General features: G+C 46.7%; 1 protein-coding gene across 1 annotated transcript in view; it reads right to left on the bottom strand.

The window, feature by feature from the left end:
* LOC147683268 (claudin-15-like) overlaps window positions 1-6,321 on the bottom strand; it is a 219,205-nt gene extending 212,884 nt beyond the window's left edge. The window contains exons 1-2 of the mRNA XM_086943728.1: window positions 6,211-6,321; window positions 5,796-6,062 (exon numbers count right to left, since the gene is read on the bottom strand). Of these exons, the coding sequence (XP_086799854.1) occupies window positions 5,796-6,015 (220 nt within the window). The 5' untranslated portion in view covers window positions 6,016-6,062; window positions 6,211-6,321. The remainder of the gene's footprint in view (window positions 1-5,795; window positions 6,063-6,210) is intronic.
* Between the last annotated feature and the right edge of the window lie 9,430 nt (window positions 6,322-15,751).

Below are 15,751 nucleotides of genomic sequence, written 5' to 3'. Positions count from 1 at the left end.
ACTACCCAATCAATCAATCAATCAATACATTTGTAGAGCGCGCTACTCACCCGTAGTGGTCTCAAGGCGCTGGGGGAGGGGGGAGTGCTGCTACTGCTTGAAGAGCCAGGTCTTGAGGTGTTTCCTGAATGTGAGGTGGTCCTGGGTCAGTCGTAGGTGGGCGGGGAGGGAGTTCCACGTCTTGGCCACCAGGTAGGAGAATGATCTTCCTCCGGCGGTGGTTCTGCGGATCCGTGGGATGGTGGCGAGGGCGAGGGGGAGGCTGGCGGAGCGGAGTTTGCGTGTTGGAGTGTAGAACATGAGGAGGTTGTTGAGGTATTCGCGACCTATGTCGTGGAGCGCTTTGTGTGCGTGGGTGAGGAGCCTGAACGTGATTCTTTTGTTGATGGGGGGCCCGTGCAGGTCTCTCAGGTGGGCTGATATGTGGCTGTGGTGGAGGATGTTGATGATGAGTCATGCGGATGCGTTCTGTATGCGTTGGAGTCTTTTCCGAAGTTTGACTGTGGTTCCTGCGTATAGGGCATACCCGTAGTCTAGTCGGATGGTGACGAGGCCCTGGTGACCGTCTTTCTAGTTCCGGTAGGAATCCACCGGAAGATCTTACTGAGCATGCACAGGGTGTTGAAGCATGATGATGAGATGGCCTTGACTTGCTTGGTCATCGTGAGAGAGGAGTCCAGGATGAATCCCAGGTTGTGTGCGTGGTCAGTGGGTGTCGGTGCGGTGCCCAGTTCTGTGGGCCACCTGGAGTCGTCCCACGCGGATGGGGATGGTCCGAGGATGAGGACCTCCGTCTTCTCTGAGTTCAGTTTCAGACGGCTGAGTTTCATCCATTCAGTGACGTTTTTCATTCCTTCCTGGAGGTTGAGTTTGGCGGTGGCTGGGTCTTTGGTGAGGGAGAGTATCAGCTGGGTGTTGTTGGTGTATGAGATGATGTTGAGGTTGTGTTTGCGTGCGATGGTTGCGAGGGGGCTCATGTAGATATTGAAGAGGGTTGGGCTGAGCGATGAGCCTTGGGGTATGCCGCAGATGATCTCGGTGGCCGCGGAGCGGATGGGACGGAGGCGGACTCTCTGGGTTCTGTCGGAGAGGAACAAGGTGATCCAGTCCAGGGCTTTACCTTGGATCCCGGCGTTGTGGAGGCGGGTTATTAGGGTACGATGGCAGACTGTATTGAAGACGGCTGAGAGGTCTTGGAGGATGAGGGCAGTTGTTTCCCAGTTGTCAAGCTGGGTCCTGATGTCGTAGGTGGCTGCGATGAGGGCGGTCTCGGTGCTGTGGATGGCTTGAAATCGGACTGGGATGGGTCGAGGGAACCATTGGCCTCGAGGAATGCGGTCAGCTGTTTATTGACGATCTTCTCGATAACTTTTGCAGGGAAGGGAAGAAGAGAGATGGGGCGGAAGTTTTTGAGGTCTTTAGGGTCCGCTGTGGGTTTCTTCAGTAGGGCGTTGATCTCTGCGTGTTTCCAGCTCTCTGTGAAGGTGGTGGACGTGATGGAGTTGTTTATGACGTTCCGTACGTGGGGAGCAATGATGGTGTCGGCTTTGTTGAAGATGTGGTGAGGGCATGGGTCGGAAGGAGAGCCGGAGTGGATGGTGTTCATAGCGTGGGCAGTATCTTAAGTGCTGATGGGAGTCCCTCACCAATTGCCTGTATTTCCATATGGCACAAACTCCCCGCAAGTACGCTCGGAGCGTATTTTCTTGACGTGTTGCCAATATGCTCCAAGCGTACTCACTGGGGGTTTTTGCCATATGGAAATACGGGGAATTGCATCCAGGAGAGGAATATAGGCTTCGTGGAAATTGGACTAGTTTGAGCTTGATTAACAGAAATATTTTTGCTCGATTATGCCGGAATACATTTGGGGTTTGAAATATTAAGAAATATAGGGGAAAATTATAAAGAGTTGTTTGAGACCTGATGAAGTCTTTTGGGAATAATATTCCATTGACAAAACACGCGTGTTGGCTGTTTTTGCAGTGGTAACGGCTGTATTATAGGAGATGGGACCTGTGCTATAACAATTCTTCTTTGTGAAATCCGAAGAATATGGAAATAAAAACTACGAATTGAATTTGGACTCTATGGAAGACTTATTTGTGCATTATTACTGAAAAAACTTTATTGATATATAAGGATATTTGTATTGGGTTAATGCTCAGGGGATCCGATTAAAAACTTTAGACTTTAGCAATTGTGAGCAATTGTGAATCAACAGCACGGGTTGGTGGCTGTTTTGGGTTCCCCTAGTAGCAAATCTTAGTCTTAGACTTCCAAAAAATATCTATCCATCAGACCTTGCGCAGTTAAAGCTTCACCACCTAATTGAAGAAACAAACCACTGACACACCCCCCCAAGAAGATTTATGAGAGAGCTCGGGGAACTCTGCATTTTCCTGAGAGGACGGGGCTGGAGGGGCGGGGGTTTGGGGGAGGTCTTGCTGCATCGCCCACGCCACAAGATGCCCTGTACTGACTTACTTCACCCATAGAACACACTACTGTATATGGTGTGCACTGGGCTATATGGGGAGACTGTTTTGGTAGTTGAGGTTAGGGAGGGGAACTGGTGTGCTCATGCGGGCCTTTGAGATCCACAGGTTGAGATTTCAGGAACCAACACCACCACCACAGGAGGGGGCCGGGTACTACTTCACCAGCCAGCAACGCGAGCTTGGGAGCGCGCTGTTCACCTATCCCAACCATGCGAGGTTCTGAACTAACTATCCTCAAACTTAACGTTAAAGGCCTGAATAGCCCCAATAAGAGGCGCTCCATATTATCCTACCTAGAGAACGCAAGCGCAGATATTTGTATGCTGCAGGAAACGCACTTGCAAACACGAGATTGGCATAGATAGAAGTCCAGGGCATTCCCCTATCAATATTTTTCTTCCACAAAAGATAAGAAGGTGGGGGTAGCAATCCTTGTGGCGAGGAAGTTTAGAGAGTCGTTGGAAGACAAGATAGCGGAAATCAAAGGGTGGCTACTGGTATACCGCTTTTGGATTAAAGGCCTAGCTCTAACGATTAGAACTGTATACATTCTGAACGCGGGCCAGGAGACATTCCTCACAACCGCCCTATCAAAGGTTTTAGAGCCACAAGATCGCTTCTGGGCTTCTGTCTGGAGGGCATCCGATTGCCGGTCAGCGGGCCATTTCTTTGACCTTGAAGGCATCATCCCCTTCCAGTACCTCAAGAGTGACTATGGGCTTCCGGTCACAGAGCAGTTTCGCAACTTCCAACTCAGACACTGGCTCCTCCACACTGAAGTTCGCCCTAACGTAGCCAGGAAACTAACTAAGTTCGAGAAGTGGTTATACACCAAGAATACTGACAAAGCGATGATTTCTGACATTTATGACATGCTTAGAGGTGGGGCCCCCACAGAGCCAGCTGCAGGTCAGCGGAGATGGGAGAGAGAGCTAGGGAGAGAACTAACGGGTAAAGAGTGGGCGGACATCTATTATCGCGCGAATCACAAAGCGCGTAACATAGCTAGAAAGGAGGCAGCAGTTAAGGTGGCCATGTATTGGCATCTGACTCCGGCCCGCTTGCACAAGGGGAATCCAGCACGTAGTCTGCTGTACTGGCGCAGCTGTGGGGAGAATGGCACTCTGGTACATATACTATGGGACTGCGGGGATCTACAGAACTACTGGAAGGAGATTTTGGATGATATCGACCGCCAATTCGATACTGAGATACCGCGTCTCCCTGCATACGTGATTTTGGGGCTGCCCAACCCCATAATATTCCCACTTAGGTCTAGACGAGGCACATTAATGGGGATAGCTTTAGGAGCCGCTACTCAGAACATCCTATCACACTGGGGCTTACCTACGAGCCCGACACGGCTGGGGTGGCTACATAAACTATGGTATATTATAGGAATGGAACACATACAGGCCTCCTTATCTAACGCTATGGCCAGCTTCACAGATACCTGGCAGCCACTGCTTTATCTTCTGTCAATGGAGATGAATGAGATCACATGCCCTAAATATCTTCACCTTCCCTGGCTCACAAGCTTGACTCCCACACCACAACATGCGGAGATTACCCCATGACTTTCCCTTTCAACAAAAAGCACCTTGGTACACCAGGAGGACACACCACTTCGGGGGAGGAAGGGGGAGTTGGGGAAAGGGGAGGGGGGGCTGTTTCTTCTTTTATTTAGTTAAAAGGCATTATATCACCAATCCTCAACATCCGGCTGTTTTCACAGCAGCTACTAAGGCAGCGAAGGAGGGGTCTTGCGGCTCTTATGTTGTTAAAGGGTCATTGCTAACAGGATGGGACCTATTTCAGAATTGACGTGCACGTGCCTTATGTATGTCATCATTGGAAATGTTTGTACCCCTTTTTTTGATGCAAATGCCAATAAAAACAAAGTTAAACCTAAAAAAGTGTGCACGCCGTAATGAAGGAAAATGGGGACTCCGCTGCCCCCATGGCAGCCACAAACTCATGCCGCACTGGGGGCAGCGCATTCACGTGAAATACGGAGCAGCTGCTTTATAGCCGCTCAGTGTTTCGTTGTGCAGATGGAAACCCACCTCCACTTTTAAAGGGGATGTCTGGGGGTTCATAGGACCCCCTTTACCCTTGGCAGAGGTCTGCTCTCAGGAGGTGTACTGACAGTGTGCCACCTTTTAGGTGGCGCACTGTCAGTGTGCCTCCTGAAGGCATCTTTGGCTCTGCGCCCGCATTGGTAATACTACGAGGGCGCAGAGGCAGAGGGATTCCCTCATTTGCATGGGGCACACCACCTTGAAGATAGCGTTGGCCCTTTAAGTGCGCCATCACTATTGAAACTACAGAAGGGGCTGCACAAGCATATGCGGCACCTTCTGTAATACCAAAGTGCCCAGGGAGCAGTAAAGCGGGCACAGACGCCCAATGCTACCCCGGGGCACTTTAAGTAATATGGCCCATGGCGTGAAGTCCTCTTTTAAGTGTTCTAAATATTGCAAGGCCATAATTATTGCATTTAGGGTTTTAGTTATGGATTATATGGCAGGTGTGAAAGCCATGGTTTACGAAGATAACCATAACTAGAACTTTTTTCAGGGAAGTGCCTTTGTATTGTATGTGGAAAATCTGTTTAGTAGTTTTGTTGACAAAAAAAGTGTTACACAACTGTGCCGGTGGACTTCGAAAAGGTAAAAGTTAGAGATATCTTGACACTGATCTCAGCTGTTCTCATCATTAGAAGAGTCACATAAATTAGTAGTCCGAACAACAACTTTAGTAAAACCCCTAAGGTGTGCCCCCTCCGTGATAAAAGTCACAGCACACACAGCATTAACTTACAACAAATGTATAACAGTAACGACTGTTTACAGTTCTACAATGCAACACATTGTAGCAATAACTACTATAAATTGCATAATATTGCAATTTTATGAAACTGAGTAGCTAATTTTTTAAGTTTACTCCTTAAACAGAATTATCCTGTTTGTGAAGGAAATTCCTCCTTACTAAAGTCAATTCTTGTTATGTTTGGACAAAGATAAGGTAACATTTTCTAAGAATATTTTACATATCTTGCCGAAAAATACATTATAAAAACGTTCCTTTGCTTAGTTTCCCCCTTACAAAATCTATTTGTATTGATTTTTTTCCCTTGCGTTTTTTTGAAAGTGGAAAAAATCCAATACTTTTCATGAAATTTGCGAATTTTACACAAGGAGTTCACAAACTGAGAAGTCTGTCAATTCTGCACTCTTCTGTACATAACTAAGCATTTTTTTAATATGACTGGAAAACTGAAGAAACACTTACGTGGTAAACTGAAAATGGAAACAAACTTTTTGCATTGAACAGATCCCAAAGCAGTTGCAGCACAATTCATCCACAGTCCTTCGAAAATCCAGTTTGCTGTAATGACCGCTGTTGCCGTACTCGAGATTTTCCATTTATTTGATATTGTCGCAGAAATTATAATGCAGAAGCCCAGTAAAGACAAAAGTAAAGCAGAGATCTGTAGAGCTGATGATGCCATCGTGGAGAAAGAATGTGTTGCTAAATCACCAATTTTCTGAAAGCAAACTGAAAAAACAATCATATTATAATTTTCTCAAAATGTGACAAAGTTTTATCCTGCTATATTGTTCCAGAAAGGGAAATAATTTTGCCCACAGTTAAGATCCTAACACACTACTATATTTAAGTGTTGTGAAAATAAAATTAAACCTACCACACTTCTCTTGAATTGGAGGTCAATGCCGGTAGGAGTGCCTACTTTATAGGCGAAAAGAGCCGCAGTGTTTGTGGTTGCCTTTAAAGCGGTGCTTTGAAGTGATTCCTTTTCTCTTAATCTCATTGAGAAATGTCAACATTTGAAAGTTCACTGACCAATCTCTGTGCAGCAGTCGGGGAAGTTTTAGAAAAAATCACATTTGACAAATCTCAGTGTCCGCTTTGTTTACTTGGTTTGGAACAGGGTTGGGATATTAAAGCAGAAAGAAATCTGCAGATGGCAGAGGCCGGCCACTTTGACCCGAGAGATCACCGCTTATTGACTATTATTCTCCCTGATTCTTATTTTAGCAAATATCATTGAGATGAAAGCATCAAATGTCGCCTAGCAACGTTGAAATTAGCCCACACACGTCCAAGGAAGATTAATATGTGTTCTCCTAGATTCTACCTTCTGTCAATGTGTCAATAAGCCACCTATTCTGCCATTTTAAACTTTGTTTGGGGTGCTGATGTCTTCGAATTTTCATTGTCCCATGTGTACAAGGGATAAAGCTCTTCCAGTGTACCCTTTTAATCAGATTTGTTTTCTAATGCGCCAGTACCTAATCTGTGACTTTTGTGCTGTTGTCAATGCATTGATAGGTTGTCTAATAGGTCAGTGTGTGGGCCAAGTTTTTGATTGTTTATGGGCCAATTTTATGGTCTGCATGGCCCGTTTTTACAGTCGAGTTCCGTGACATTACTATAAACATTGCCTGCAGCAAAAATACATGCTTGGAGTCTGCTGCACCTTGCAAAACACCTATACAGGGAGTCTTTAAAAGTTATAAAGTAAAGTTTACAGCATTTACATTCATTTATTGCATTTGTGGGTCAATTTGTAAAGTACTACGTGTACCCAAGGGCCATTTCTGAATGTGCTACAAGATAGTGCACTAATAAGACTGGGATGAGGGAGGGTGCGAAGTCAAAGGACCAATTGTACTGAACATTTTAATGGTCACAAATGATCCAATGCAGCGTTTGCAAGCGTTAAAACCCCTTTTCCTATGTACAAATCCCTTTTTAGGAGTCAGAAACGTTTTCCGACTCCTAAAATGGTATTGCAAATGGATAGTGATTTAGGGCCTCATTTATGAGGCCTTGCGTCAGTTTTGCGCTTCTGATGCGTCACTTTTTGTGACGCATCGGTGGCGTAAAACATGCCTCCTGTTGCGCACTATTCACAAAGTGACGCATCTAAGCAGATGCGTCACTTTGTAATCCCCGTGCTACATTATACCTGTGCCAGGTATAATGTATGCAGGGGGGGGCAATCCCCCGCAAAAAGCCTCGTAGAAGTGACGCAGTGAAATCTATGAGATTTCATTGCGTCACTTCTAGGACGCTGTTGCGTCAAAATCTTACGCCTGCCTCACAGCAGGTGTACGACTGATGCAGGCTCTTTCCCATGGGGCTTGCCCCATGGGAAAGGACGCATTGCTGGAGTTGCGTCACTTTTGTGACACACTCCAGCAATGCATCACTTTTGCGCCATACAGATACGTCAGAAATACTGACGTATCTGTAACTCCTTGCGACATGATGCGTCATACAGTAAATATGACGCATCAGGTATGTCGCAAGGAGTGCGCACTGAGAAGTGACGCATCGCTGCTTACACGCAGCTATGCGTCATTTCTCATAAATGAGGCCCTTGGTATCTGTAAAGGGTGTGCTGCAGGCGTCCTTCCCAAATACCGAGAATCAGTATCTAATGTGTCAATGTTTTGTGACCAAAATCTGGTCGGAGAACATTAATATTTTACCCACACTTCAATGTAACAAAGGTTGCAAAAGGGAAGCTGCCCCTTTGGGACCCCTTCCTCTTGTGAATGTAAAAATAAAGTTGGTTGAAGAGTAGGCAGTACTTGGTCCACTTGAATGCTGCCAACTCTTAAACAGAAATAAATGTAACTCTTCTTTTAAAACATAGTCCCCATTCCTTTACAGAAAACTGGTTGCATTTTTTATAAAAAAAGTTTACTTTATTAAAAGGCAATCACAGACATGGGGAGTCTACTTTCCCCAGCAGCCAACCATCTATCTCAATAATGGTGTGCAAACATAGTGACTTGCAATTTGCAAACTATCTTATTAATATTCATGAGGTGGGTCAGAATGTGACCCATCATGATTCAGATTTATAAGAACTGGCCAATTACTAATTAGGTTGGTTCTTTTAAATCTTTACTGGTTGTAAAAAAGAATCTGGTCGCAATTTGCAACCAGAAATCTGCGAACAAATATTCATACATCTGGCCCGGAATTCAGAAATGGGCAGAAGAAGAGTTCAGCCAAGAGAGCTAAGTAGAAGGTGTGAGACGTTGGCCTGGTATAGGCTGTCCACTAATTAAAGTGCAGGGCTCGAAAATTCCACTCGACCGCTCACATAGTCGAGCAAAATTTAACAAGGTCGAGCTGTTTTTAGGTCCTACTCGCCGTTTCTGGCAAGTAGGAAAACAAACCAACTTTTGTCATCTGTCTGTGAACATGGAGCAAATGTGACAAGATTACAAGATTTAAAGGCATTTTGATTGCTCACAAAGTTAATGGGCAATAAAGATTCCTTTAAATCTTGTTATCTTGTCAAATTTGCTCCGCTTTCACAGACGGAGGTCAAGTAGGTTGCAGGTAGGTCGAGGAAATTTTTTAAGGTAATAGTCCTGCAGGACTAGTACCATTATTTTGTTTTTTCGAGCCCTGAAGTGGGTACCTTGCACCCGCCCAAACAACCCTTATGGTTATTTCAGAGGTCAAAGATAACCATAGAAAGCTATCCAAGTGGTAGCTGTGGAGAGCAGCCTTCAGGCTTAGTCCTGAAGGAATGTTAAACAGCTTGTCTTACCAGAATGCAACCTTATAGTATTGGTTAAATGAAAGGAGAACTACACAATAGTTATAAAAATATGTATTTATTTATATAACACACTCTAAGTATGACACAGTATCTTCTACACGAAGATCCTCACAAAACACACAATACTGTAGCACTAATACACAGTGGGCTCCAGGGGGCGACCAAACCTTATACTAAAATAGTGGTGTTAGACCAGGCATCTTTGTTGTGGTTTCCCCTGACTTTTTGCCTCTACCCCCTGTATTTTTGACGCTGTGCTGGATTTAGTTTTTGCTGGTTTAGATGCTTTGGGCACTTTGCCACTGCTGATCAATGTCAAAGTGCAAGTGCTCCCTGAGTAAATCGTTATTGTAATTAGTTATCCATGATTGGCATATTTGTATTACCAAGAAGTCCCTAGTAAAGTGCACTGAGTGTGCCAGGCTGGTGATTCAAATGCTACTAGTGGGCCTGCAGCACTGATTGTGCCACCCACATGAGTAGCCCTAAAATGTTGTCTCAGGCCTGCCACCACTGTGCCTGGGTACAGTTGCTAACTGCCATGCTGCCCTGGCCAGTGTCCACACTGGCCAGGCCTAACCCTTTCCTTTCTGTAAACATTGGACACCCCTATAGAAGGCCTTAGGTACCCCCCCTGGGCAGGGTGCAGTGTATATAAAAGGTAGAGAATGTACTAGTGTGTGTGACATGCTCTGGTAGTGAATTACAGCCATTTTCGTTTTTCACTATTGAGAGGGCTATTTGCCCATAGGCTATAATGGGGAATGCCGTGTGCATATCTTCCAATAGGAGAAAGATAGAAAATTAAAGTCTGGCATTCCTGAACTCAGAATTTAATAACACATCTTTTAGGACAGATGGTTTTTAAGTCCTGTGTTTGAGAACAGCACTTTTAGAAAGTGGCTGTTCTCTTGTCTGACCTTTCTGTGTGCCTTGGCCTGTTTGTGAATTGACTGTCCAGTTTGTGAGTGACAGGGGCTGAGGAGCCCCCAGGAGGTTGGATGAGTCAGCCCTAGGCTGAATGACTACATTTGCATCTTGAGTGGTGGGAGGGAATAGCTCCTGGGCCTGAATAGGGCTGTGCCTGCCTTCCACAATGCTGGCTTCACCTCCTGCTGGGCGACTGGCGACCCTGCCCCTCTCTATGAAAGGAAAGGAGAAGACAGAAAAACAAAGTGCTCAGGAACTGACCTGAACTAGTTCTGACCATGCCAAGGCCTCTCTGCCTCTAGAGAACAAAGGACAGAGTGGTATAAAAAGGGCTACCCAGACTACAGAAAATTAGATCATACTGGAATCAAGAAGGAACCTCTGCCAAGGAGAAAGCTGGAAGACTGAAGAAGAAGGACTGTCCTGCTGTGTGCTTGTGGACTGACCTGCAGTTGCTTTGCTTCCAAGGAGAGGGGAAGGACTTTGCTGTGTGCTGTGTCCCCATGCTTTAAAAGATCTCCAAGGGTCTGAGGAGATCTGGCCTCCTGTTAAGAAGTCCCTGGAACAAAAGTACTACACCCCACAGCTTCCTCCCAAACTCTGCTGCATGAATTCTGCCCTTCCTAGAGTGCTTGGTCCAAGTGTGGGGCCTCTGGTAGTTGTGCCTGCTGTTTGGGAAGCTGGACAAGGGGAAACTAAAACAATCTGCAATTTTCACACATCGCTCGCTTGCGGAGCGCATCCCCGACAGTGCGAGGAAATTCCCGCTGCCGCGAAGATCGAGATCCCCGCAGCGCCTGCTGCCGCTGCAAGAACTGACGGTCATTCACTTGCGGAACACATCGCTTCGGTGCAGGAAGATTACTGTTGCTGCGAGTATTGTTGCAGAGCCTGTCGTCGCTGGGTGAGATCGCCGCACCGCTTGCTTGCGGACCGCATCACGTCGCTGTGAATATCGTCGCAGAGCCATCGCATTGAGGGGCCGCGAGAGGAGAAGATCGACGCTGCTCTGCGCATCGCTGCCGCACCTGAGATCGTCGCCGTCCCGAAGATCTTCACATCGTGCCTGTGCGAGACACTTCCTACCTGCGCACCGGAATCCATACAAGGTATCACATCCCTCCCCATACAGACCGGATTCGTTGCAACATGCCTGCTGCATCCAGCGGGGCTGTCGCATCGCCTTCCTAGGGTCTCAGGAGTGACGCATCGGTTGTTTTTCAACGCTGCAGCTTCCATTTGGAACTTTTATCGCATCTACAGGTACTTTGGGCTAAACGTGACGCAACTGTGGATTATTTTGGCGCAAACCCTAGAACTCTTTTAAAATCATATTCTTGAACTGTGTACGTTGAATTTTTGTCTTTTTGGTCTTGTGTAGTTTAGATAAAGATACTTTATATTTCTAAACTGGTGTGGATTCCATTTGTATTGTTTTCACTGTGTTACTGTGAGTGTTGGTACAAATACTTTACACATTGCCTTTGATAAGCCTTTCTGCTCATGCCAAGCTACCAAGGGGGTGAGCAAGGGTTATCTAAAGAGTGTATCCCCCTTACCCTGACTAGAAGCAAGGGTCCCTATTTGGACAGTGGCACCTACCTCTGCCAACTAGAGACCCCCAGATCTAACAAGTGGAATAAGAACCACCACTCGAGTCATGACAGTGTCTAGAGGACTTAGAATTGTGGGACCCCAAGGAACCACCCAAGGTGAGTAAGTAGGGATCCTACGGAGGACGGGTGTAGTGTGGGAACACGACCGCGTGAGCCGTACAATTCTATGGGAGAGTTGCAGTTGTAATTTTAAAGTTTAAGGACTCTTCTAAGTGGACTTTGAAGAAACCCAGTGGAAGTTAGGAGGTTGGAGAACCACACCACCCGTGGATACTGTAGTACCAGAGTTACCTATCTCAGGGAAGCCGGGTGCATAGTTCTGAAGTGGCGTCAGAAACCGCCGTTGATCTCTATGGAGGACTTCAAAGAGCCACCTCTGGAAAAAAGAAAAGTGTCCGTTAGAATCCAATGGTGTATACTTGGTGGAGAGTACCTGAAAGCAACGGGGACAGAGTCTGGGTCACTCAGGAGTGAACAGGGGCTCGGTAGATGAATGCCCACCGTGCACATGTGCAGGGGGTTTTTGACTCTGCAGCCACAGGGATCAGGAGATGTCGAGGATGACCAGGAGCCAGATACAAGCTGTCCCACGAAGGATGTAGAGTGCTGAGAGGTCAGTGTCTGGAGGGAGCACCAACAAGCCTTGGCAACAGCAACCCACGAGGAAGGTCAAGAAAGGTTACGGTTCGGACCAGCAAGGTCCAGGAGACTCACCAAACACAGGGGAGTCAGGGCAAGCCTGGCGCAACCAGGGGAGCCTAAGAAAAGCAGTGTTGACCCTCAAGAGGGCACACAGGCTGGAGGCACAGGAGTCGCAAGGTGACCTTGAGGCGTTTCACAAAGCAGAAGCCCACGGAGCACTCGGTGGGAGGAGGCCAGGGTTATTTGTAGGTAATCGTGCCAGAGGTTGGGGCTACTTGAAGACCAGTGCACTTGTTTGGGAAACCCTAACAAGCATATGCACTTGCAAATGAATTAGGTACACAGGGGTACAAGTATTGCAGAACCCACAAGGGATTCTGACCTCTAATTGGTGAGAGGGAAGCTTGGACCTCGAGGGACTTGGAACTCACCTCCAATGTTGCTGGAGTCTTTGGAGTCCGTAGGAGCTCAGGAACACCAGACCGGTCAATCAAGATGTGGTACCTGCGTTTGCAGGGAAGTGACTTTCACTCCAAGGGAGATGTCTCCTATTGTCCTTGATGCTCCACAGGTCCTGCATGGAACCTGTATGGTGCACGGGCACAGACAATTCTTTGGACAGAGTGGGAAATGAAGTCGGCCCAAAGTCCAGCAAATTCCAGAGTGTCCAGATGGTCGAAGTTCAGTGCTTTCTTATTTAGAATCTTGTCTACATCGAATCAAGAGTCCTACAGCCAGGTAAGCCCTTTTGTACCCATGAGAGAGGGTTGGACAGATTCAGGGGACCCTCCCAGGTGAGGGTCAGGACAGTGGGGAGGTTACTCCCACGTCCTTTGTCCAGTTTCACACCAGAGCATGAGCCAACAGCTCCCCGGACTGGTTTGAACTGAACTATGCACAGGGTCACCAAATATGCCCAGCATGCGAACTTTTGGTCACTGTCAAGCGCACCCACCCAGCCCTAATACACGAAATCCTGTCTGGAAGGTGGTCACAACTCCCTGTGACAGGATGCGTATTGTTCTGCCTTCCCCTGCTTGAGCTTGGCTCAGCAGCAGGAGGGCAGAAATGTGTCTCTGGTCAGCAGCAACCATTTTGGGCTGCCCGGGACTAGAAGGCTGGTACTGGGAACACCAGGGACCCAACGAAGCTCGCTTCTGAGGGGTGGTTACTTTCAGCCGTTTTAGAGTTGGTCATCACGAGGTCGCATAATGCCTCTCTATAAGTCCTAATTGGCTGATACACTGACAACCCGGGAGAATGGACACCATAGGCTGCAGGCATGCCCTGCTCATGTAGAGGCACCTTCTCATGTAAAACCCAACACCCTGCCTTCAGGATTGTCATGGCCTTCTATCGGGGTGACATATAAGTTTTAAGTGTAGTGACCTATAGATATAGTAGACCTATATCTAACGTAAGTTGTGCAAGCACCAGCTTACACATGCTGCAATGGCAAACCTGTAGTTCCGTTTTGCATGTCCTCTCATGGGTGGCATAATACATGCTTCAACCTATGGGAGGCCTCTGGGATACCTATGCCCCGGGTACATAAATACAGTATGACCTTTCAGAAATATGTATGTAGGGGTGGGTGTCAAATTCCGTTCCGCTCGCAGAAATTGTGACAATTTGTGAAATTTGACATTTTCTTGTTCTGCGGAGAGCAAGAAAATGCCAAAATGTCCGCGATCCGCAGCGTACCAGAGATTTTTTTCATGCTCGCGCTTTGAAAATACATTTTCGCGTGCACGATCGCCTTACTGGGATCCCCGTGTTCGCTAACAAGTTTTCACGATCTGGTTGCGTGCTCCACAAGATGTTGGGAGCCGTTTGCACTATCTCGCGAGAGTTCGTGCCCGCGATCACATCATTCGTCTCGCGATCATGCACCGCGAGAGTATGAGATCTTGAACACGTCATTCTCCACCGCGAGCGAGAGCGTGAGGAGGCAAACACATCATATCCAACGCGACAGGGAGCGCGAGAACGCGAACACGTCATTTTGGACGTGCCATCAACATCCGCCGGAAGTAAGTTGAAGCTCGAGAACTCGAATATGTAAAATTTTCAATCTGGAGAAGAATATCATCTCTAGCAGCATAAAACCTTCAGTAAATAATGATTTAGATGAAAAAAACTCCTCAGATTGACATTTGGCTGACCTTTTTTGTGCAAGGAGTCCTTTATTAAAATGGGGGGAGAGGTAGGAAGTGCCACAGAATCTCCAACTTCCTGCTCCTGTCAAGCAGGCTTCTCCCAGTGCTTTCTCCATCTCTTGCTCATTCTGCCTTTGGATTTTGAGCTGGAAAGATCACTCTTTTTGTCTGCTGCATCATTATCATTGGATTTGAGGATTTTTGAATTTGATATTTTACAAGTAAGTTGGTGTTGTGTCTGTTTGATTGGGGGCACTGCAGTTGTTGCAACTACAATTTAATTTTGGTACTCATCATTCCTTGTTTTAAATTGCTGTGGGTAGTGGTAGTCAGTAGGCCCAGAGCCAGTCATGGGTGGTTGCATGATGAAGCAACTGTTCCTTTGGTGTGTTTTGAATGTATTTCATTTTCAAGCATTATTTAGGGCATGGAAGGCATTTGATTGAGTTGGGAAATGTGTTTTTTGGGGGGGTTCTGTTGTTGGGTGTCTTAAAGAAATGCCTTTGTTGTGTGTGTCTGTTGTGTGTTGGTGTGCAATTCATGCACCCTGCAGAGCTTTTTTTGGCCTGTGTATTTTCGTTTTTGCATTTCATTGCATTAAAAAGGTAGAGGAGTGTGCTTTAGCATGCATCCTTTGCCTGGCTTTTATAGGCCTTTTGTCAGTACATGGTGTTTCCCAGGCCTCCTGCTTGTTGCTTGTGATTTGTGAGTGTCCATGTGGCTGGTGGCCTTTTTTTGGGGTGGGAGTTATTAGTGTCCTGCTTTTGCCATATAGGCCTGCATGCTATTCCTTTGTGGCCTAGGCTTCTTGTTGTGGGTAGGCCTGGCCATGAGGCTGGTGGCCATGTTTAAGGCTGGCAGTGTGATTTTTGCAATAGGCCTGCAGTTCATTGTCTGTCTTCTGTTTCTTGTAGTTGGGTGGGCCTGGTCATGTGGCTGGTGACCATTTTGAAGCTTAGGCCTGCAAGCTTGTCTGTCCTTGTCTGCCAACAGGCCTGCTTTCATCCAGTTGGCTCAGAGCAGGTAGCCACTGGTGCATTAAACAAGTGTTTCTGTGTGATCTGTTGAATTTAGACATCATTTAGGGCATGGATGGCATTGGATTGGGTTGGGAAATGTGTTTTTTTGAGGTAGGGTTTCTTTTGTTGGGTGTCTTAAAGAAATGCCTTTGTTGTGTGTGTCTGGTGTGTGTTGGTATGCAGTGCATGCACCCTGCAGACCTTTTTATGGGCCTGTGTATTTTCGTTTTTGCATTTTATTGCATTAAAAAGGCAGGGCAATGTGCTTTAA

The sequence above is a fragment of the Lissotriton vulgaris genome, chromosome 11 (assembly GCF_964263255.1).
Source record: "Lissotriton vulgaris chromosome 11, aLisVul1.2, whole genome shotgun sequence".
NCBI classification, from domain to species: Eukaryota; Metazoa; Chordata; class Amphibia; order Caudata; family Salamandridae; genus Lissotriton; species Lissotriton vulgaris.
The sequence above is the reverse complement of the archived record's forward strand: the minus strand, read 5'-3'. Positions and strand labels throughout refer to the sequence as shown.